Here is a 21,861-nt window from a genome sequence, read left to right on the forward strand (position 1 = left end):
GTTGTTGGAAGTCCCTGGTTATAGATGTTTCAACAAGATTAGGGAGGATGGTAAAAGAGGTGGGGGGGGGGGTGGCATTGTTAATTAGAGATAGTATAACAGCTGCAGAAAGGCAGTTCGAGGGGGATCTGCCTACTGAGGTAATATGGGTTGAAGTCAGAAATAGGAAAGGAGCAGTCACCTTGTTGGGAGTTTTCTATAGGCCCCCAATAGCAGCAGAGATGTGGAGGAACAGATTGGGAAACAGATTTTGGAAAGGTGCAGAAGTCACAGGGTAGTAGTCATGGGTGACTTCAACTTCCCAAACATTGAGTGGAAACTCTTTAGATCAAATAGTTTGGATGGGGTAGTGTTTGTGCAGTGTGTCCAGGAAGTTTTTCTAACACAGTATGTAGATTGTCCGACCAGAGGGGAGGCCATATTGGATTTAGTACTTGGTAATGAACCAGGGCAGGTGATAGATTTGTTAGTGGGGGAGCATTTTGGAGGTAGTGACCACAATTCTGTGACTTTCACTTTAGTAATGGAGAGGGATAGGGGCGTGCAACAGGGCAAGGTTTATAATTGGGGGAAGGGTAAATACAATGCTGTCAGACAAGAATTGAAGTGCAGAAGTTGGGAACATAGGCTGTCAGGGAAGGACACAAATGAAATGTGGAACTTGTTCAAGGAACAGGTACTGCGTGTCTTTGATATGTATGTCCCTGTCAGGCAGGGAAGAGATGGTCGAGTGAGGGAACCATGGTTGACAAGAGAGGTTGAATGTCTTGTTAAGAGGAAGAAGGAGACTTATGTAAGGCTGAAGAAACAAGGTTCAGACAGGGCGCTGGAGGGATACAAGATAGCCAGGAGGGAACTGAAGAAAGGGATTAGGAGAGCTAAGAGAGGGCATGAAAAATCTTTGGCAGGTAGGATCAAGGAAAACCCCAAGGCCTTTTACACATATGTGAGAAATATGAGAATGACTAGAGCGAGGGTAGGTCCGATCAAGGACAGTAGCGGGAGATTGTGTATTGTGTCTGAAGAGATAGGAGAGGTCTTGAACAAGTATTTTTCTTCAGTATTTACAAACGAGAGGGGCCATTTTGTTGGAGAGGACAGTGTGAAACAGACTGATAAGCTCGAGGAGATACTTGTCAGGAAAGAAGATGTGTTGCGCGTTTTGAAAAACTTGAGGATAGACAAGTCCCCCGGGCCTGACGGGATATATCCAAGGATTCTATGGGAAGCAAGAAATGAAATTGCAGAGCCGTTGGCAATGATCTTTTCGTCTTCGTTGTCAACAGGAGTGGTACCAGAGGATTGGAGAGTGGCGAATATCGTGCCCCTGTTCAAAAAAGGGAATAGGGATAACCCTGGGAATTACAGGCCAGTTAGTCTTACTTCGGTGGTAGGCAAAGTAATGGAAAGGGTACTGAGGGATAGGATTTCTGAGCATCTGGAAAGGCACTGCTTGATTAGGGATAGTCAGCACGGATTTGTGAGGGTTTGGTCTTGCCTTACAAGTCTTATTGACTTCTTTGAGGAGGTGACCAAGCATGTGGATGAAGGTAAAGCAGTGGATGTAGTATACATGGATTTTAGTAAGGCATTTGATAAGGTTCCCCATTGTAGGCTTGTGCAGAAAGTAAGGAGGCATGGGATAGTGGGAAATTTGGCCAGTTGGATAACAAACTGGCTAACCGATAGAAGACAGAGAGTGGTGGTAGATGGCAAATATTCAACCTGGAGCCCAGTTATCAGTGGCGTACCGCAGGGATCAGTTCTGGGTCCTCTGCTGTTTGTGATTTTCATTAACGACTTGGATGAGGGAGTTGAAGGGTGGGTCAGTAAATTTGCAGATGACACGAAGATTGGTGGAGTTGTGGATAGTGAGGAGGGCTGTTGTCGGCTTCAAAGAGACATAGATAGAATGCAGAGCTGGGCTGAGAAGTGGCAGATGGAGTTTAACCCTGACAAGTGTGAGGTTGTCCATTTTGGAAGGACAAATATGAATGCGGAATACAGGATTAACGGTAGGGTTCTTGGCAATGTGGAGGAGCAGAGAGATCTCGGGGTCTATGTTCATAGATCTTTGAAAGTTGCCACTCAAGTGGATAGAGCTGTGAAGAAGGCCTCTGGTGTGTTAGCGTTCATTAGCAGAGGGATTGAATTTAAGAACCGTGAGGTGATGATGCAGCTGTACAAAACCTTGGTCAGGCCACATTTGGAGTACTGTGTGCAGTTCTGGTCGCCTCATTTTAGGAAGGATGTGGAAGCTTTGGAAAAGGTGCAAAGGAGATTTACCAGGATGTTGCCTGGAATGGAGAGTAGGTCATACGAGGAAAGGTTGAGGGTGCTAGGCCTGTTCTCATTAGAACGGAGAAGGATGAGGGGCGACTTGATAGAGGTTTATGATGATTAGGGGAATAGATAGAGTAGACAGTCAGAGACTTTTTCCCCGGGTGGAACACACCATTACAAGGGGACATAAATTTAAGATAAATGGTGGAAGATATAGAGGGGATGTCAGAGGTAGGTTCTTTCCCCAGAGAGTAGTGGGGGCATGGAATGCACTGCCTGTGGAAGTAGTTGAGTCGGAAACGTTAGGGACCTTCAAGCGGCTATTGGATAGGCACATGGATTAGGGTAGAATAATGGAGTGTAGGTTAACTTCTTAAGGGCAGCACGGTAGCATTGTGGATAGCACAATTGCTTCACAGCTCCAGGGTCCCAAGTTTGATTTCGACTTGGGTCACTGTCTGTGCAGAGTCTGCACATCCTCCACGTGTGTGCGTGGGTTTCCTCCGGGTGCTCTAGTTTCCTCCCACAGTCCAAAGATGTGCAGGTTGGGTGGATTGGCCATGAAAAATTGTTCAAAATTCTATGATTAACCTAGGACAAAAGTTCGGCGCAACATCGTGGGCCGAAGGGCCTGTTCTATGCTGTATTTCTCTATCTCTAGTATGATGGGGTCTTTAACTTGCTACAACCTGGGTATTGAGTATAGAGTAATTACAGCACAGAAAGAGGTCATTTAGCCCATCAATTCTATGTTGGCTATCCATAGAGAGAAACCAGTCCGTCTCACTTCCCACTCTGCACGCTGCAAGTTTATTTCCGTCAAGCGCTCATCCAACTTCCTGCTGCCTGGTATAAAATCTTCCTGACTGTGGTTATTTTTCACGGCACCAACACTTAACCACTTACACACGTATATCGTGGAGAGAAACAAAACAGCTCTCAATTCCAATAGACACACAATAAACAGTTAGCTAATTGGAAACAATTTTTGAGCTGTTTAGCAACTTGTCCCATTCGACCCTAAACCGTATGCATCCACTCACCATATGAGGAAACACATAAAGGATGTAATTTGCTGGAACATTTCCTGATATTTTACTGAACCAGTGGCCACTGGCATATCCTGCCACACAGTCCTGTCCACTCACTGAAACCCCTCTCTTGCAGTCATTTCTCCAAGATCAGTGTCTTCCCTGCCTAAACATCTTTCCCATCAGCCCAGAGCACGGTTATGTACAGACAGTGGCTCTGGTTTTAGAAATAGAAGTATAGAGTACAAAAGCCAGGAGGTTAAGCTCATCTTATATAGGTATATAAAAAGGGCAGCACGGTGGCGCAGTGGTTAGCACTGGGACAACGGCACTGAGGACCCGGGTTCGATTCTCGGCCCTGGGTCACTGTCCGTGTTTGCACATTCTCCCGTGTCTGCGTGGGTTTTGTCATAATATCCACTCATGTATATACTGAGATGCAGACAGGCAGTGATTGACACACAGGATGACCAGTAAGCATACAACACAGTACAGCCAATCACCAGACAGGACACTACCACTACAAAGCCAGAGGGCACTAGGTTTCCCGCTCTCTCGGGACCCAGCTACTGAGACAGAGTCCACGAGCTAGCAAGTGCAAACACCATACGGTAGCTGGTAAGTCTGGTCAGGCTACTACAAGGTCACCAGTCAGATCAGTATAGTGTCGACCCACAGCTGAATATGTATATCAGTTCTATAGTTGAATAAAACCGTGTTGGATCTTCTCCAGTGTTAGACGTCTGTTTCTAACTTCCCTGCATCGAGTGCAGTCCACATCGAACCAACCTGCCTAACACATCAAGTTTCACCCCACAACCCAAAGATGTGCAGGGTAGGTGGATTGGCCATGCTAAATGGCCCCTTAATTGGAAAAACTAAATTGGGTACACTAAATTCTAGAAAGAATTTTTTTAACTGTCTGTGGAATCTGTAATCGTTTTTAAGCATTTTTAAAAAGAATTTTTAAGATTTTGTATTAATTGTAGCTTACTTGGGTAATAACAATTATTGGTCCATGTTACCGGGCAACCTTTGACCTGGAAACAGTCCCAACAGGAAGGACTTTAAGAAAGAAGCCTTGTGGTTGGCAGACACTCAAGGGGAGCTACAAGCAAAGGTGCTGGAGAGCGAAAGCAATCTGCACACAGATGTAGACACAAAGAGAAAGCAGACAGAATGTGGAATATAGAAATTTATCGCAAGGAAAAAAAACAAATCACTCTTTGGAAAAGGTCAGTTTTTAAGTTGGCAGAAAAGAAGACAAGAGCTCTTGGAGGTATTGTGCAAGTCAGCTAAAAAGGTCCAAATCCTGGAAAGCTGTGTGAATAACTTTGAGCTGGTGTTTTTACAGAAATGGTCAAACCCTGAATCGGGGTGCTACTGCTTAATTGGTTAAAAACAAACTCTGGAAAGCTGCACCATCAAGATTGCCTTGACCCAAGGGAAAGAAGGTCCATAGAGATTGGTCGTGCTGATGTTAATTGTACTCGTGAAAGTTGAAGGTGAATGCTGTTGTCGGATAGGAGCCCTGCACTAACCTGTGTGAATAATGTGCAACATATTATGGTACAGTGGTTAGCACTGTCGCTTCGCAGCGCCAGGGTCCCGGATTCGATTCCCCGTTAGGTCACTGTCTGTGCGGAATCTGCACCATCTCCCCGTGTCTGCATGGGCTTTCTCCGGGTGCTCCGGTTTCCTCCCACAAGTCCCGAAAGACGTGCTGTTAGGTGAATTGGACATTCTGAATTCTTCCTCTGTGTACCCGAACAGGCGCTGGAGTGTGGCGACTAGGGGCTTTTCACAGTAATTTCATTGTGGTGTTAATGTAAGCCTACTTGTGACGCTGATAAAGATAATTACTGTGCAGCTACAATGTGCCACATTTTTGTGTGGAGTGGTGAAAATGCTGTGGTTGTGCAAGGCATGTTTTGTTGTATTTACCATGAAAAGTGAAATGTACTTTTTTATTTACAGTATCATTTTACTTGGTAATTCACGTGTAATGTGCATTGGTTCTGATTTGTGTTCAAGTAAAAGCTACAATAAATGGAATCTTCTTGGTCATCTCTTCATTTGGCAGCTATTCCGTAAATGTTGTTATTTTTGGTTTCTGGTTTGCTTATGGGAATGATAACAGCAGTTTCTGCCAGACCTGAGTATTTTCAGCGTTATTCTGTTTTTATGTTATATTATAAAATTATAGAAAGAATGAATTCAACCCCTCCTGGAATAGTGTATGTGACTCTGGTCATTTCAGAATGATATGAGAGGGTACTGAAGAGATTTACTCCAATGGCTGTGGATTTGAGGGATTGCAGTTCCATGCACAGGCTGGAGAAGCTGAGGTTGTTTCCTTCCAGCCGAGAAGGCTGAGAGGCGTTCATGGAGCCATTTAAAACCTCTTCCAGTGGCTGAAGAGTTAATAGCCAGAGGGCAGAAATTTAAGGTGATTAGCAAAAGGACAGGAGGCAACATGAGGAAAATGAACTAGATTACGACCAGCCCTTCATTCTCGATCTGAGCAGCGTAGCTATTCTCTGTACACACACGACTGCATGGCAAAACTTGGTTCCAACTCCATCTACAAGTTTGCTGACGATACGACAATAGTGGGCCGGATCTCGAATAACGACGAGTCCGAATACAGGAGGGAGATAGAGAACCTGGTGGAGTGGTGAAACGACAACAATCTCTCCCTCAATGCCAGCAAAACTAAAGAGCTGGTCATTGACTTTAGGAAGCAAAGTACTGTATCTACCCCTGTCAGCATCAACGGGGCCGAGGTGGAGATGGTTAGCAGTTTCAAATTCCTAGGGGTGCACATCACCAAAAATCTGTCCTGGTCCACTCACGTCGACACTATCACCAAGAAAGCACAACACCGCCTATACTTCCTCAGGAAACTAAGGAAATTCGGCATGTCCACATTAACCCTTACCAACTTTTACAGATGCACTATAGAAAGCATCCTATCTGGCTGCATCACAGCCTGGTATGGCAACTGCTCGGCCCAGGACCACAAGGAACTTCAGAGAGTCGTGAATACCGCCCAGTCCATCACATGAACCTGCCTCCCATCCATGGATTCCATCTACACCTCCCGCTGCCGGGGGAAAGCGGGCAGCATAATCAAAGACCCTTCCCACCCGGCTTACTCACTTTTCCAACTTCTTCCATCGGGCAGGAGATACAGAAGTCTGAGAACACACACGAACAGACTCAAAAACAGCTTCTTCCCCACTGTCACCAGACTCCTAAATGACCCTCTTATTGACTGACCTCATTAACACTACACCCTGTATGCTTCAACCGATGCCAATGCTTATGTAGTTATATTGTATATCTTGTGTTGCCCTATTATGTATTCTCATGTATTTTCTTGAATTTTGTTTAATTCCCTTTTCTTCCATGTACTGAATGATCTGTTGAGCTGCTTGCAGAAAAATACTTTTCACTGTACCTCGGTACACGTGACAATAAACAAATCCAATCCAATCCAATATGCCAAAGTCCCTGATGCATAGGCTATTGGCCTCTCTGTCCCGTCGTCCATCTGGCGGTTTGCCTGGTTTCATATGGGGAGGCATCACACGTGGTCAGGAGTGGTCTGGAAGGGTTGTAGTGCGTTAGCAGCCGGGAGGACGACAGCAGGTGCTTTATCTTGGCAAGTGCCTCTTCTTGCGCCGCCCTCTATGCCCATACCTGAGATTCTTTCAGGAGAGCATGTAGTGGTGCTAGTATGGTCACCAAGTTCAGGATAATTTTGTCAGTATATTGTACGAGTCCGAGGAATGACGTAGTTTGGTCGTAGTCTCGGGGCCTGTTTGATGGCTGGTACCTTCTTCTCCATCGGGTGTAAGCCATCCTTGTCGACCCAATACCCCAGGTATGTGACCTCTTTCTCGTGAAATACACACTTCCCAATTTTTAGGCAGACGCCTGTCTCAGAGAAACGGTGGAGGACTTCCTCTAAATTATCCAGGTGTTGCTTCTCAGTGGCTCTGCCACCCTTGGGAACCCCTGAAGGATGCTCTCCATAACCCACTGAAATATCGCACAACCGGACAATACCCCAAACGGAAGCTTGGTATATTCATAAAGACCCCTGTGGGTATAGAAGGCCACATATTTCCTATACGTCGCCTCTAGCTCCAATGAAATTTTAAAAATGAAAATCGCTTATTGTCACGAGTAGGCTTCAATGAAGTTACTGTGAAAAGCCCCTAGTCTCCACATTCCGGCGCCTGTCCGGGGAGGCTGTTACGGGAATCGAACCGTGCTGCTGGCCTGCTTGGTCTGCTTCCAAAGCCAGCGATTTAGCCCAGTGTGCTAAACAGGAGGTATGCATGGCTCATGACAAATTTGGAGAAAGAATGACCCCGGACAACTTTGCACAGAGATCTTTCATGCGCGAGAATTGAGTATTCATCCAAACGAGAGACCTTGTCCACCATCAGTTTGTAATTGCCACACAGGTAGACGGTTTTAACCGGCTTCAGCACTGGAACTACAGGTGCTGCCCATTCCCCCGAACTGCACAGGATGAATAATCCCCAGTCTTACCGGGTGGCTGAGCTCATCGTCCACTTTCAGCATCAGGAACTGGGCAGGCCATGAAATACTTTGGTTGGGCTTCCGGATCCATGTAGATTTTGGCTGCAACTTTATGCCCCATAGTGGCACTGCTTAGCCAGCTTGCGTAGATGCATCAGGAATTCTGTGACTGACTCCTCCGGGGTTTTCTCGGCCATGTTGAGCTTGTACCTTTGTACATTCACCGACGGTTTGGGGTCATAATGGTCCACCATCAGTGCTCCCAGCTTGTCAAAGATTTTTGAATCTGTGACTTGTCATGTGAATGTCCCTTTAAGAAAGGTTTTGTTTCACCACCTGACAGCCACAGCCCAGCCCCACCCACAAATGGCATCACTGAAACCGTGCTACAAGCCATGTGGTAAGACAAAACCTTTCTCAAAAGGGACATTCACATGACAGACAGCACGGTAGGTCAGGCTTCATTCTTGCTAAAGGTAGGGGGTCTGCAGGCAGTCAGGACTATCACCTTTTGGCCGTCATCTCCTGTAATAGCATTTGCTCAAAAAAAGTAGCACATCTGCTCAGTTCACTGGGCCCAGTTTGGGGGGGTGGGGGGAGCTCGTATTCCACACGCCCCATCGGGAGATCCATTGGATCATTGCCATGGGTCTTGTGGGAGTTATTACAGGAAGTTAGATAAATGCACAAGAAAGGAAGGAATGGAAGAGATAAAAGAAAGACTGCAAGTTCTATCGCACCTTTCACAACCACAGGACATCTCAAATTGCTTTACAGCCAATGAAATAGTTTAAAATGTCACTCCTCAGTCTTCTCTTTTCTAGAGAACAAAGTCCAGCCTGTTCAATCTTTCCTGATGGATGTAACCTCTCAGTCATGGTAAACCATTTTTGACCATTTTCAGTGTTTGTCTGACCAGAATAGTCTAGCCTTGCCATGGCGACATGCCCTTGGCAGATACGGTAAGCTATTCAAACATTCATTGACTTTGCCTGGACCAGAACATTCCACTGGTGGGATAGGGAAATTAGAACTCTTCATAATTTTGAGATAATTGCTGTCGCAAGGGAAGATTCTTGAGATCTGATAGAGGTTAATTGCTATTCCTGAAGGAATTTTCCTAAGTTCACTTAGAGGCTAATTGCTGTTGTTGTGGGAAGGTTTCAACTTGCCAATTGCCTGGAAATTTTCAGCCCCAAGACTGAAGAAACCGAAAATCTCTCTCTTTCTTTTGTAATATTTTTCTATTTTATGTGTGATGGACATGCACAAGAGTTCAGACCTTTCCTACGTATACTTGAATCCCTTATAGTGTTGATTTTGGCAGCGTAGCCATCTGGGGTGGCCACGTCCCGATTCCAAAATGGATACTTGCAAAGAGTGCAGGGAAAATTGGACAGTGCTAGGAAAACAAGCAGGTTTCCTGTGTATTAGGACCTCCAGAACCCAGACAGAACTGAAACTACTAGCCATTAGCATAGTAATGAGCTATCTCCGGGGACAAAAAGAAACATTGAAACAATCGGTACCAGGACAGACTCCCCGGCGCCAGTGGGAGCTAAAAGAAAGTCGGGCCAACGGTTACCTAGAGCCCGCCCAACGATCAGGGAACAACCCCGTTATTGGAGAAAATCGATACAAACGATTGGGAGATGATCCAATTAATTGGGACCAAGTCCAGGGTCCACCCAGAAGAGGGCTATAAAACAGAGTCCCCACGGTCAGTTCGCTCTCTTAGAAGCTCTTTGAAGATCTCTTACTCCCCTTCGTCACCTTCACCTTGGCATTTGGCTCTCAGCGACGAGAGGCCGCCAAGCACCAGCCAAGTAAGTCTAAGGTCAACGCAGGCTACGGGATAGACGCTCCTAGCTACTATTCTATACCAGTTCGAAGCCAGCTGTCTCAGAACCGGACAACGGCCATTGTTCCTCTTACTGAGTGGGCCACTCGAAGCTAAGTATAGGCTTTTAGTAGTAGTTGTAGTTTAGCGAGTAGAGTTTATGCATAAGTAATAATTGACTGTGTGTGTAAATAAACATGTATTGATTTCAAACTTACTAACTGGTGTATCAAGTCATTGATCAGTATTTGGCTTTGAACCCTGTGGTGGTATCAGAAAGATACCTGGCGACTCTTGAGCAAAGGTAATTAAAACAGAGCAAATTAAGGGAAGGCATAACGAGCAACAGCAGAGGGAGAGGGAGATGTTGGGAGTTTGACAATGAGGCAGGAGAAGGTAATCAGCTTTGGAATCCCATGAAGAGGGAGTTGTAGTTTGGTGCCTGTGGAAAGGGGAAGAACATGGGATTTTGCAGCAGTTGGACATGGAATAGGTTAATAATTCCACTTTTACTTTAAAAAAAAACATTGCAAGTATGAAGAGAAGAAAGAACTGGCGCAATTGTATATCTTTACCTCAGCTTGGCCAAGGTTTACCTTTCTGAATAAGAAATGTGTCTGTGAGTGAAGCACAACCAACACATTTTAATATTATACAATTTACAGCAACAAATTCAGATAGCTGAAAGTGATAACCAAGTGTGACAGAACGGCACATTGATGTGTCATTTTTATATCCTACCCACCATTACTCATGGTTTTTGGACGATAAAGACATGTTATCAACAGGGTGTGATGGAGAAGGTGTGATATGAAAGACTTTTAATATATTCTAGGGCCACAGATTATTATTGGAATGTTGAAGAACTGATCTCTTTATTTACTTCAATTAGGTTAAATAAATAATATTTTCTTGTTTCCCAGGAATTTATGAACAAATCTTCACTGTTGCTGAGCATATTTCTTACTAACTTGCATCTTTGTGCGTCCATTTACCATCCCTTTGCCCAACCATTGGCAATGATTCTTTTAGCTACCGAGGTTCTACACTTTGCAATACTCTCCCATAACCTCTTCAGCTCTCCTCTTCCCTAAAACCTTCTTTAAAACCCACTCCCATGAGCAAGCTCCTTTCCATATATTCTTCTTTGCTTCAGTATCCATATTTGTCTGATTTTGCTTCCATGAAATGCCTTACATGATATTTATATCCTATATCAATGCAAGCTGCGGTTGTTTCTGCTCTTTCAGTCCAGAAATCCAGGTTTGTAGTGGTATTATTCTTTTAAAAAAAAAAAAATTTAGAGTACCCAGTTCATTTTTTCCAATTAAGGGGCAATTTAGCGTGGCCAATCCACCTGCCCTGCACGTCTTTGGATTGTGGGGGCGAAACCCACGCAGACACTGGGAGAATGTGCAAACTCCACACGGACAGTGACCCACGGCCGGGATTGAACCTGGGACCTCAGTGCCGTGAGGCAGCAGTGCTAACCACTGCTCCATCATGCTGCCCCTGTAGTGATATTATTCTTGATGAATTAATGTTGGAAGAGGATGTGCTGAGGCAGGGGAGCTGGGGACAGAGTCCATCTTCACTGAAAGAATATGTTTCAAAAGGTAGTTTTAGGTTTTTCTTTTCTAAATTTAGAGTACCCAATTTCTTCAACACCATTATCCCGACAACACTAATAACCAAACTCCGCAATCTCGGACTTGACCCCTCCCCTCATTTTCATTTTTAAAATTTCCCTGTGCAGCTGGAACCTCAACTTCCTCACCAACAGACCGCAATCTGTCAGGATGGACAACAGCACCTCCTCCACAATAGTCCTCAACACCGGGGCCCTGCAAGGATGTGTGCTCAGTCCTCTACTGTACTCCCTATACACACATTTTTAAAAATAAATTTAGAGAGCCCAATTCATTTTTTCCAATTAAGGGACAATTTAGCGTGGCTAATCCACCTAGCCTGCACATCTATGGGTTGTGGGGGTGAAACCCACGCAAACACGGGGAGAATGTGCAAACTCCACATGGACAGTGACCCAGAGCCGGGATTGAACCTGAGACCTCGGGGCAAGTGCTGCCCCCTCCCAATACACACACGACTGTGTGGCAAGATTTAACTCCAACTCAATCTATAAGTTTACGGATGATACGACTGTGGTGGGCCGTATCTCAAACAACGACGAATCAGACTACAGGAGGGAGATAAATCATTTGGTTGCATGGTGCACCGAAAACAACCTCTCTCTAAATGTTGGAAAGACCAAAGAACTGATCATCGACTTCAGGAAGCGTAACACAACACACACTCCCGTCTGCATCAATGGCTGCGAAGTGGAGATGGTCGATAGCTTTAAGTTCCGAAGAGAAGATGATGAGGCTCTTCAATGAAAAACAAAAAGCAAGATTGAGAGTGACCTCTCCGGTCTCTTCAACCAGTGTAAAATTCCCAATCCTGTGACTGCTGAAGCCAATCTGGCACGACTGTTTGAAAACCAGCTGTCCCTATCAGCAAAATAGCTTAATAGTAACTTGACCAACAGTCTGTCCTGGTCCACTCACTTTGATGCAACAGTCAAGAAAGCCCAACAACATCTCCTACTTCCGATGGAAGCTAAAGAAATTTGGCATGTCTGCATCGACTCTCACAAGCTTCTACAGATGTGCCATAGAGAGCAGCCTATCCGGCTGCATCACAGCTTGGAATGGCAACTGCTCGGTCCAAGATCGCAAGAAACTGCAGAGTGTGGTGAACTCAGCCCAAGGCATCACACAAGCTTGCCACCCCCACATTGATTCTGTCTACACCTCCCGCTGCCTCAGGAAGGCAGACAGCATTATCAGAGACCCCTCCCACCCAGGCATTGCCTTCTTCCAGACCCTTCCATCAGGCAGAAGGTACAGAAGTCTGAAGACCCACACATCCAGACATAGGAACAGCTTCTTCTCCACAGCTACAAGACTCCTCAACGACTCCCCCTCGGACTGATCTGTTCCCTGTAAGAACACTATTCATGATGCCCTATGCTGCTCTTTCTCATGTATTTGCTTTGTTTGGCCCCTTGTTCCGCACTGTAACCAATCAGTTTGTCGATGTACCATTTGGCAATGTACTCTGTCGATTATTCTTTTGTCTACTATGTACGGACCGTGTACGTTCCCTCGGCCGCAGAAAAATACTTTTCACTGTACTTCAGTACATGTGACAATAAATCAAATCAAAATCTTTCTCCAATTAAGGGCAATTTAGTGTGGCCAATCCACTTACCCTGCACATCTTTGGGGTGTGGGGATGAGACCCACGTAGACACGGGGACAATGAAGGGATTTTAAGTTGCAATGAAATAAATGCTTTTCATTCCTGGAAAAGATTTAAAATATGTTTTCTCTGCTCATCTAAAATAGCTCTGTTAGTTCCCTCACATTATTTATTTATTTATTTTTTAATTTTTAGAGTGTCCAATTATTTTTTCCAATTAAGGGGCAATTTAGCGTAGCCAATCCACCTACCCTGCACATCTTTGGGTTGTGGGGGTGAAACCCACGCAGACACGGGGAGAATATGCAAACTCCACACGGACAGTGACCCAGAGCCGGGATTCGAACCCAGGTTCTCAGTGCTGTGAGGCAGCAGTGCTAACCAATGTGCCACCGTGCTGCCCTTAGTTCCTTCACATATCACAGCAGCAAATAAATTGATCAGAAACTGAACTGGACCAACCATATAATGAAATGAAATGAAATGAAAATCACTTATTGTCACAAGTGGGCTAAAAATGAAGTTACTGTGAAAAGTCCCTAGTCGCCACATTCCGGCCCCTGTTCGGGGAGGCTGGTGCGGGAATTGAACCTGCGCTGCTGGCCTGCCTTGGTCTGCTTTAAAAGCCAGCTATTTAGCCCTGTGCTAAACCAGCCCCTATAAACACTACGGTTACATGAACAGATCAGAGGCTGGGAATTCTACAGTGAATAACTCATCTCCTGTCACAGGCCCAAAACACTCATTCCAGGTTAAGCAGCGTTTCCCGTGTATCTCTTCCAATTTGGTCGACTGCATTCGCTGCTCCCAATGTGGTCTCCTCTATATTACAGTAAGAAGTCTTAGAACACCAGGTTAAAGTCTAACATCTCATCTTCCGGTTAGGCACGCTACAGCCTTCCGGTCTCACCTGAGGAAGGAGCAGTGCTCCGAAAGCTCGTGTTTGAAACAAACCGGTTGGACTTTAACCTGGTGTTGTAAGACTTCTTACTGTGCTCACCCCAGTCCAACGCCGGCATCTCCACATCCTCTATATTGGAGAGACCAAACGCAGACTGGGTGATCGCTTTGCTGAGCATCTTCGGTCTGTGCGCATTCAGGACCCTGACCTTCCCGTTGCTTGCCATTTAACACAAGACCCTGCTCCCATGCCCACATGTCTGTCCTTGGCCTGCTGCAGTGTTCCAGTGAAGCTACAGCACGCTACAGCCTTCCGGTCTCAACATCGAATTCAACAACTTCAGATGATTATCTCTACCCCACCTCAACCCCTTTGTTTTCACCCCATTTCATTTTAACTGTCTTTTACCATTTCTTTCTTTCTTGTCTTTCTTTACATATATATACCCCCCCTTATCTTATCCCTCCTTTCCTTACCTTTTCTCCCCTTTGCTTCCCCCTCCCCCCACATCTATATCTGTCATAGTTTACCCTCTGATGTTAGTTTCTCTGCTGTTCGGCCTTTCACACCTTTTGTTCTCTCTGGGGACTGCCATCAGCACTCTGTTCCCTTGGTTTCTGTGGCCATTAGCACTCTGTTCCCTTGGTTTCTGTGGCCATTAGCACTCTGTTCCCTTGGTTTCTGTGGCTATTAGCACTCTGTTTCCTTGGTTTCTGTGGCTATTAGCACTCTGTTCCCTTGGTTTCTGTGGCTATTAGCACTCTGTTCCCATGGTTTCTGTGGCTATTAGCACTCTGTTCCCATGGTTTCTGTGGCTATTAGCACTCTGTTCCCTTGGTTTCTGTGGCTATTAGCACTCTGTTCCCTTGGTTTCTGTGGCTATTAGCACTCTGTTCCCTTGGTTTCTGTGGCCATTCGCACTCTGTTCCCTTGGTTTCTGTGGCTATTAGCACTCTGTTCCCTTGGTTTCTGTGGCTATTAGCACTCTGTTCCCTTGGTTTCTGTGGCCATTCGCACTCTGTTCCCTTGGTTTCTGTGGCCATTCGCACTCTGTTCCCTTGGTTTCTGTGGCTATTAGCACTCTGTTCCCTTGGTTTCTGTGGCTATTAGCACTCTGTTCCCTTGGTTTCTGTGGCTATTAGCACTCTGTTCCCTTGGTTTCTGTGGCTATTAGCACTCTGTTCCCTTGGTTTCTGTGGCTATTAGCACTCTGTTCCCTTGGTTTCTGTGGCTATTAGCACTCTGTTCCCTTGGTTTCTGTGGCTATTCGCACTCTTCCCTTGGTTTCTGTGGCCATTCGCACTCTGTTCCCTTGGTTTCTGTGGCTATTAGCACTCTGTTCCCTTGGTTTCTGTGGCCATTCGCACTCTGTTCCCTTGGTTTCTGTGGCCATTTACACTCTGTTCCCTTGGTTTCTGTGGCCATTCGCGCTCTGTTCCCTTGGTTTCTGTGGGTTTGACTCATCTTTCATTTTCTCACCCCACAGTATAAATATTTCCCACCTTCTATGTCTTTTAGCTTTGACAAAGGGTCATCTGGACTTGAAACGTTAGCTCTTTTCTCTCCCCACAGATGCTGCCAGACCTCCTGAGGTTTTTCAGCATTTTCTCTTTGGTTTCATCTCCCCTGCCTCCCCTTAGAATGTCCACCATCTACAAGGCACAAGTCAGGGATGTGATAGAATACTCTCGCCTTGCATGGATGTGGGCAGCTCCAACAACACTCAAGAAGCCTGGAACTATATGCAGGTGCAGAACTTTGCAAAGAAGGTTTTTCCAACTTTTCCGATGGGGGCCGCCTTCCTCGTTGTTGGAGGGGGCGTTGACAGTGATGGGGCTGGGGGTCATCTTGGCAATTTCTGGGTGTTGTCGGAGGGGGTTAAGGCCAAGTGGGAGGAGGAGTTGGGGATAGCGCTAGAGGAGGGGATGTGGTGAAGGTACTGCTGAGGGTGAACCCCTTATTTGTGCGTGAGGCTGGGGCTGATACAGCTAAAGGTGGTGCATAGGGCACACGTGACGAAGTTGAGGATGAGCCGGTTGTTTAAGGGGTGGAGGGTATCTGTGAAAGGTGTGGAGGGGTACGGCCAATCATGTACACTTGTTCTGGTCCTGCCCGAGGTTGGAGAGATTTCGGAGGTCCTTTTTTTGCACTATGTCAGTGATCTTGGACATGGATCTGGAGCCCAGTCCCAGGTGGGCCATATTTGGGGTGTCGGACCTGCTGGAGCTACAGACGGGAGCGGGAGCAGATGTTTTAGCCTTTACCTCCTGCTGGGGTGGAGATCAGCTTCTCCGCCCTGCGTATCAGTATGGCTTGTGGATTAGATGGAGTTCCTGTATTTGGAGAAGGTGCGAATGAGGGGTTCCACAAGAGATGGGGTTTGTTTACACTACATTTTAAAGAGTTGGTTATTGTCAGCTGCTGGGTGGGGGAGTTGACGGGGTGGGGTCAGGGTTTTTTGTTGTCTTGCTTTGTTGGGTTGTATACCTGAAATGTTAAAAATCAAATAAAAATATTTTGAAAAAAAAAAAGAAGCCCAAAACTATCCAGGACAAGGTAGCCTACTTGATTGGCACCTTATGCACCACCTTAAACATTCACTCACTCTGCCACCAATGCTCAGTGGCAGCCGTGTGTACCACCTACAAGATACACTTCAGCAACTCACCAATGCTCCTTCAACAACACCTTCCAAACCCGTGAATCCTATCACATCTGGAAGGACAAAGGCAGCAGATACCTGGGAACCCCACTACCTGGAAGTTCCCCTCCAAGTCGTTCACCATCCTGACTTGGAAATCTCTCTTCGTTCCTTCACTGTCGCTGGGTCAAAATCCTAGAGCTTCCTCCCTAACAGCATGGTCGGTGTACCTACACCACAGGGTCTGCAGTGGTTCAGGAAGGTGCCATGCCATCACCTTCTCAAGGACAATTATGATAGGGCAATAAATGCTGGCCTTGCCAGTGATGCACACAGCCATTGAATGAATAATAAATAAGTAGATCCCTGCATAAGTCATGAAGTGACTCTTTGATATCCATATTGAATAGTTGTCAGGTCCAGACTCTTGAGCGTGGCAGATGTTACAGTGAGGGCTAAGGAATGTAAAATTTAAGAAAACCATAAACTGATTTGCACCTTCACTTCTCACCCAAATATTTCACCTTGGTAGCAACACACGGTGTATCTGGATGGTTCTGTTAAAACAGACATAGTAAATGCAGCGCTTTTATTCAGACCATCTGACTATTCTGTGAGATTATAGTTTTTCTGTATTTTAACTCCACCCCTGCGCCTTAGCACATAGGTTAGCAATTCACAGTGCCAGGGTCCTAGTTTCAATTCCCGGCTTGGGTCACTGTCTGTGCGGAGTCTGCACGTTCTCCCCGTGTCTGCGCGGGTTTCCTCCGGATGCTCCGGTTTCCTCCCACAAGTCCCGAAAGACGTGCTGTTGGGTGAATTGGACATTCTGAATTCTCCCTCTGTGTACCCGAACAGGTGCCGGAATGTGGCGACTAGGGGCTCTTCACAGTAACTTCATTGCAGTGTTAATGTAAGCCTACTTGTGACAATAATAAAGATTATTATTAATTTATTGACATCATATTTGACCTGATTAATTAAGCCAGAATCTACTGTTTTTTTGGGGGAGAGAGTTCCATACTTTTCATGAAGATGTTTTTCCGACCTTCTCTCCTGAATGGCGTAAATGTTATGTCCACTTGTTCCAATCTCCCCATTCAGTAAAACAAATTCACCTATCTCCCCTTTCAAAATCCTAAACACCTCAATCAACCCATCACTTAATCCTTTTTTTAAATTTAGAGTACCCAATTCATTTTTGTCCAATTAAGGGACAATTTAGTGTGGCCAATCCACCTACCCTGGACATCTTTTGGGTTGTGGGGACGAAACCCACGCAGACACGGGGAGAATGTGCAAACTCCACACGGACAGTGACCCAGAGCCGGGATCGAACCTGGGACCTCGGCGCCGTGAGGCAGCAGTGCTAACCCACTGCGTCACCGTACTGCCCTGTTTTTCCATATTTAACCCAATCTAATGGGGTACTTATGTGCGCACAAAAAAATGAAAATTGTGCAAACATCTTTCTGCAGAACACAAAATCCATCTGCAAATGTAAAATAAAAATGCTTTGTGTTATGTTTTGTTGAATTATTTTATATTTCACCCATGGGTCTGTTTGCTTTTGCTTATCTGAGTTTTGAGGCTCAGTCAAGCAACTATCAAACATTGACCAAAATTAATTTGCGGTGGTAATGTTTTCTGAACTGAATTAGTCCCGGGGGAGCCATTCCTGCTCAGCTGCATGTCTGAATGTACCTGGAGTTCAATGATTAACTTTCGACGAGCTAGTTGCTCAAATCAACTGTGTCCCGCGTATTTGAGCAGATGTGTTGAGCAGTCTCACTTTCAGTAAGTAGTAGGTACTTTATTGTAATTGAATCTTCTCCGCTTCTCTGCCAAAGACATCAACTGTTTGTAAATACGGAACACATGCTGTTGGCTGCATTTTGGTCCCTCATCTAAGTGACTGCTCTTCCTGTATGATTTAAAGCAGTGAGTGTTAGGTTCTTCCGCATGGGGAGGACATGACAGTCCTGAACCTCCCATACTTAATACGCACACACTTACTTTCCAGTGGCTGATGCCACTGGATACTAATCAGGAAAAGCAACCTTGTCTGATTATCATCTCCCAAGTCCTTGCACACTATTAACCAGACTGAGATCAGCAAAGTCATCTTGACTAAGAATGGAATTCTGATGAGTGTGACAGTGAATTTACCAAGTTGGGACACACAGGATTAACCCTTTAAAATCAATCTTACTCTTTGTGATGGTGATGTTTAAATCTATTTGTGTTAATATAGTACGTTAATGAAAATGTTAGGTCTGTTGCATTTCCTACAAAGCTCAATCATTATGAATTCCTATGTGCACATTATACTGGGAATTGCATGTCGACATTTCCTCCTGAGTTCTCTGCCTGACCATAGGCGCTGTGACATCCACCATAGCTCGGGCAAGGAGGTAGACTCCAAATCTACCCCAGTCAGAACCGTAATCAAATTCTGTGCTGTTGGCACCAATATGATCCAGACTGGTCGTCAGGCCCTCCAAGGAGTCCAAGTTGCTATGGTAGCATACATTTTGTATTCATGTTGTATCCTGGAGCTATGGCTAATGATGGTAATAAGAATCTTTTATTGTCACAGGTAGGCTTACATTAACATTGCAATGAAGTTGCTGTGAAAAGCCCCTAGCCGCCACACTCCAATCCCCTTTTGGTGATGTGAGATGCCTCGCCTTATGGAATCTCTTGCTGACCCCCCTGCAAGACGGTGTGACGCACCTTCATCAATACTGACCATATCTGGTGGTGGCCGGCAAGGTGTCCATAAAGTTTAGCGTTGAAACAATCCCATCAGCCCTTGGTGGGAATGGGGGGGGGGGCGTGTTGGTAATGGGAGCTGGCTTGGCACGTTTGCGTTCACAATCTGCTTTCCTGACCGATGCTCGAAGACATACTCGTAGCAAAATGGCCCATTGCTGTATTCGGACTATTGGCGGGATCACCTTGTCCTCTTTAAAAAGCCCGGGCTATGGCTTGTGGTTCGTCGCAATGCTTAATCAACGCCCATATACATATTGATGAAATCTCTTCGTCATGAACATGACAGCCAGCCCTTCTTTTTCGATTTGTCATAATTGCGGCCAATGTCCATGATGCGTATTGACCTTTACTGTCCGTCCTCCATTCGGTGCGATAATTCTGCCCCGATTTCGTAAGGCAAGGCACCTCACGTCACCAAAAGGGGCTCGGGAGTGGTTGTAGACACGGCGAGAACGTGCAGACTCCACACAGACAGTGACCCAAGCCGGGAATCAAACCTGGGACCATGGTGCTGTGAAGCAACAGTGCCAACCACTGTGCTACCGTGCCGCCCATATATGTTTGGCTCTTTATGAGGCTGAAGGTTGGGGCCCCACAGACGATCAGAATAATTACCGTCAGGTGATTATTCCCAACAACAGCATTTGCCTTAACAAAGTAGAGCATATGCGCCACGTACTGGGCCAGTCCTCCATACCCACATCGAATACATTGGGTCTGCCAAAGAGTAGCATCTTCAAAATTGTGCAAAGCTCTTTCCTATATGGAGAGGTGGCTGTACTGTAAATAGTTAGCAGTGCCAACTACGGTTCTGCTTTATCCTTGTCGCCAATGTGGTAGTCAAGGTGGAGTCTGGAAAGGAGAGTCAAAAAGGGTTATTTTCAAACCTTCATTTCGGGAAAAAAAGTAGATATAAGCAACAGTCCAAGTCCTAGCCAGGACTATTCTGGAACCCTGCCTCCTATCGAGCCTGGGTTTTTTCCTGAGGAATTAATGAGAATGCTGATGGGCCTCCCACCCTGACTGGGGGAGCTAGTACTCCATCAGGCTCATGGGAAGATTAATTGGGCCACCCCTCTCGGTCTCGTGGGGGTTAGAATAGCGACTTTGCTTTGATAAGTTGACATAGTTTCCATTATAAATGTTGACATTGGTGGTTTATAATGAAGTGAGTACAAATGTAAGATTTCTGTTTTGGAGTGTTGGAGATGAGTTTGGGTTGGCTTGAGATGTTTTGTTTGGAACAGAGGAGATTGAGAGAAGAAGTAATTGAGGTACATAAAATCATGAGGGGTCAAGATAGTGTTTGGGGAGGTCTTTTCCCTTTGAATTTATAACCAGGGAGAAATACATTTAAAGTAAAAAAAACAAGATTTAGAAGAGGAACTCAGTGCTTGAAAGGGTGATGACGGCATAAACCTAAATATTTAAAAAGTGCTTGGATGTGGATCTGACAAGCTGCAAGCCTCCACCTGAAGAGGCAGAAAGTGGGATGAGGCTGCATGGGCCGAGTGGCCTCTTTCCCCAACTCTGGCTCCTAGGATGGCGGGTGCGCATGCGCGTGACCTCCCCCGGTTAAAGCCCCGGAAGCACGTGAGGAGGTCAGGGGGCGGGGCCGGCCGTGCGCAGCCGCACTCTGCCAGCCGGTATGCTAATTTTGTTGATATTCCGCAGCGGAGGTTTGAAAAGCCAACGGGAGCGGCGCGCGCGGCGGGAGCGGAGCGGGAGGCCGAGGCCGGCCCGGGCCTGATGGACAACACCCGCGACCTGGTCAGTGCGGGCTGGAGGCAGGGGGAGCGCAGCGCAGGCCGGGCCGCCGCCGCCGCTTCTTTGTTGTGCTGCCCGCCCAGGCCTCAGGCTTCCCGGGGACTCGAGTGAGTGCGGAGGGCGGCCCAGAGCGAGCGGCCCCCGGGCCCCGCTGCCGCTTCCCCGCGGCCTGAGCCCCACAGAGAGCTGGCAGCCTGCTCTCCAACCCGGGGAAGGAGAGGCGGCCGGCCCGGCCCCCCCCCCAGTCTCCCCTCCCCCCCCCCCAGTCTCCCCCTCCCCCCCCCCCCAGTCTCCCCCTCCCCCCCCCCCCAGTCTCCCCCTCCCCCCCCCCCCAGTCTCCTCGCCCACTCTCCTCCCCCCCCCCAGTCCCCTACCCCTCCCCCCCCCCCAGTTCTCCCCTCCCCCCCCCCCCCAGGAGTCTCTCCCCTCACCCCCCCACCCCCATTCTCCCCCTCCCCCCCCCATCTCTCCCCCTCACCCCCCCCCAGTCTCCCCAATCCCCCACCCCCCATCTCTCCCCAACCCCCCATCTCCCCCCCCCCAGTCTCCCCCCTCCCCCCCCCCAGTCTCCCCCTCCCCCCCCCCATCTCCCCCCCCCCCCCCCCAGTCTCCCCCTCCCCCCCCCCATCTCCCCCCCCCCCCCCCCAGTCTCCCCCTCCCCCCCCCCCCCCCCCCCCCCCCCCCCCTCTCTCCCCCCCCCCCCCCAGTCCTCCCTCCCCCCCCCCATCTCCCCTCCCCCCCCCCCCATCTCCCTCCCCCCCCCCCCCAGTCTCCCTCCCCCCCCCCCCCATCCCCCCCC

At 47.1% G+C, this 21,861-nt stretch overlaps 1 protein-coding gene across 7 annotated transcripts in view; it reads left to right on the forward strand.

Annotated features, from left to right (window-relative positions):
- The window catches only part of mbtd1 (mbt domain containing 1), a 232,280-nt gene that overhangs the window by 136,381 nt on the left and 74,038 nt on the right, over positions 1–21,861 (forward strand). Inside the window, exon 1 of one of the 7 annotated variants that reach the window (XM_038776648.1) lies at positions 20,923–20,941. The exons of 5 other annotated variants lie outside the window; for them this stretch is intronic. Coding sequence is in view for 1 of the 2 variants with exons in the window: in XM_038776646.1 (XP_038632574.1) it covers positions 21,045–21,065 (21 nt within the window). In the remaining variant the exon portion in view is untranslated. Of the gene's footprint in view, positions 1–20,922; positions 21,066–21,861 lie in introns of those variants that run through there. One more of the 7 variants, XM_038776646.1, reaches the window with a different exon arrangement.

This window comes from Scyliorhinus canicula, chromosome 18, assembly GCF_902713615.1.
Source record: "Scyliorhinus canicula chromosome 18, sScyCan1.1, whole genome shotgun sequence".
In the NCBI taxonomy this organism is placed as follows: Eukaryota; Metazoa; Chordata; class Chondrichthyes; order Carcharhiniformes; family Scyliorhinidae; genus Scyliorhinus; species Scyliorhinus canicula.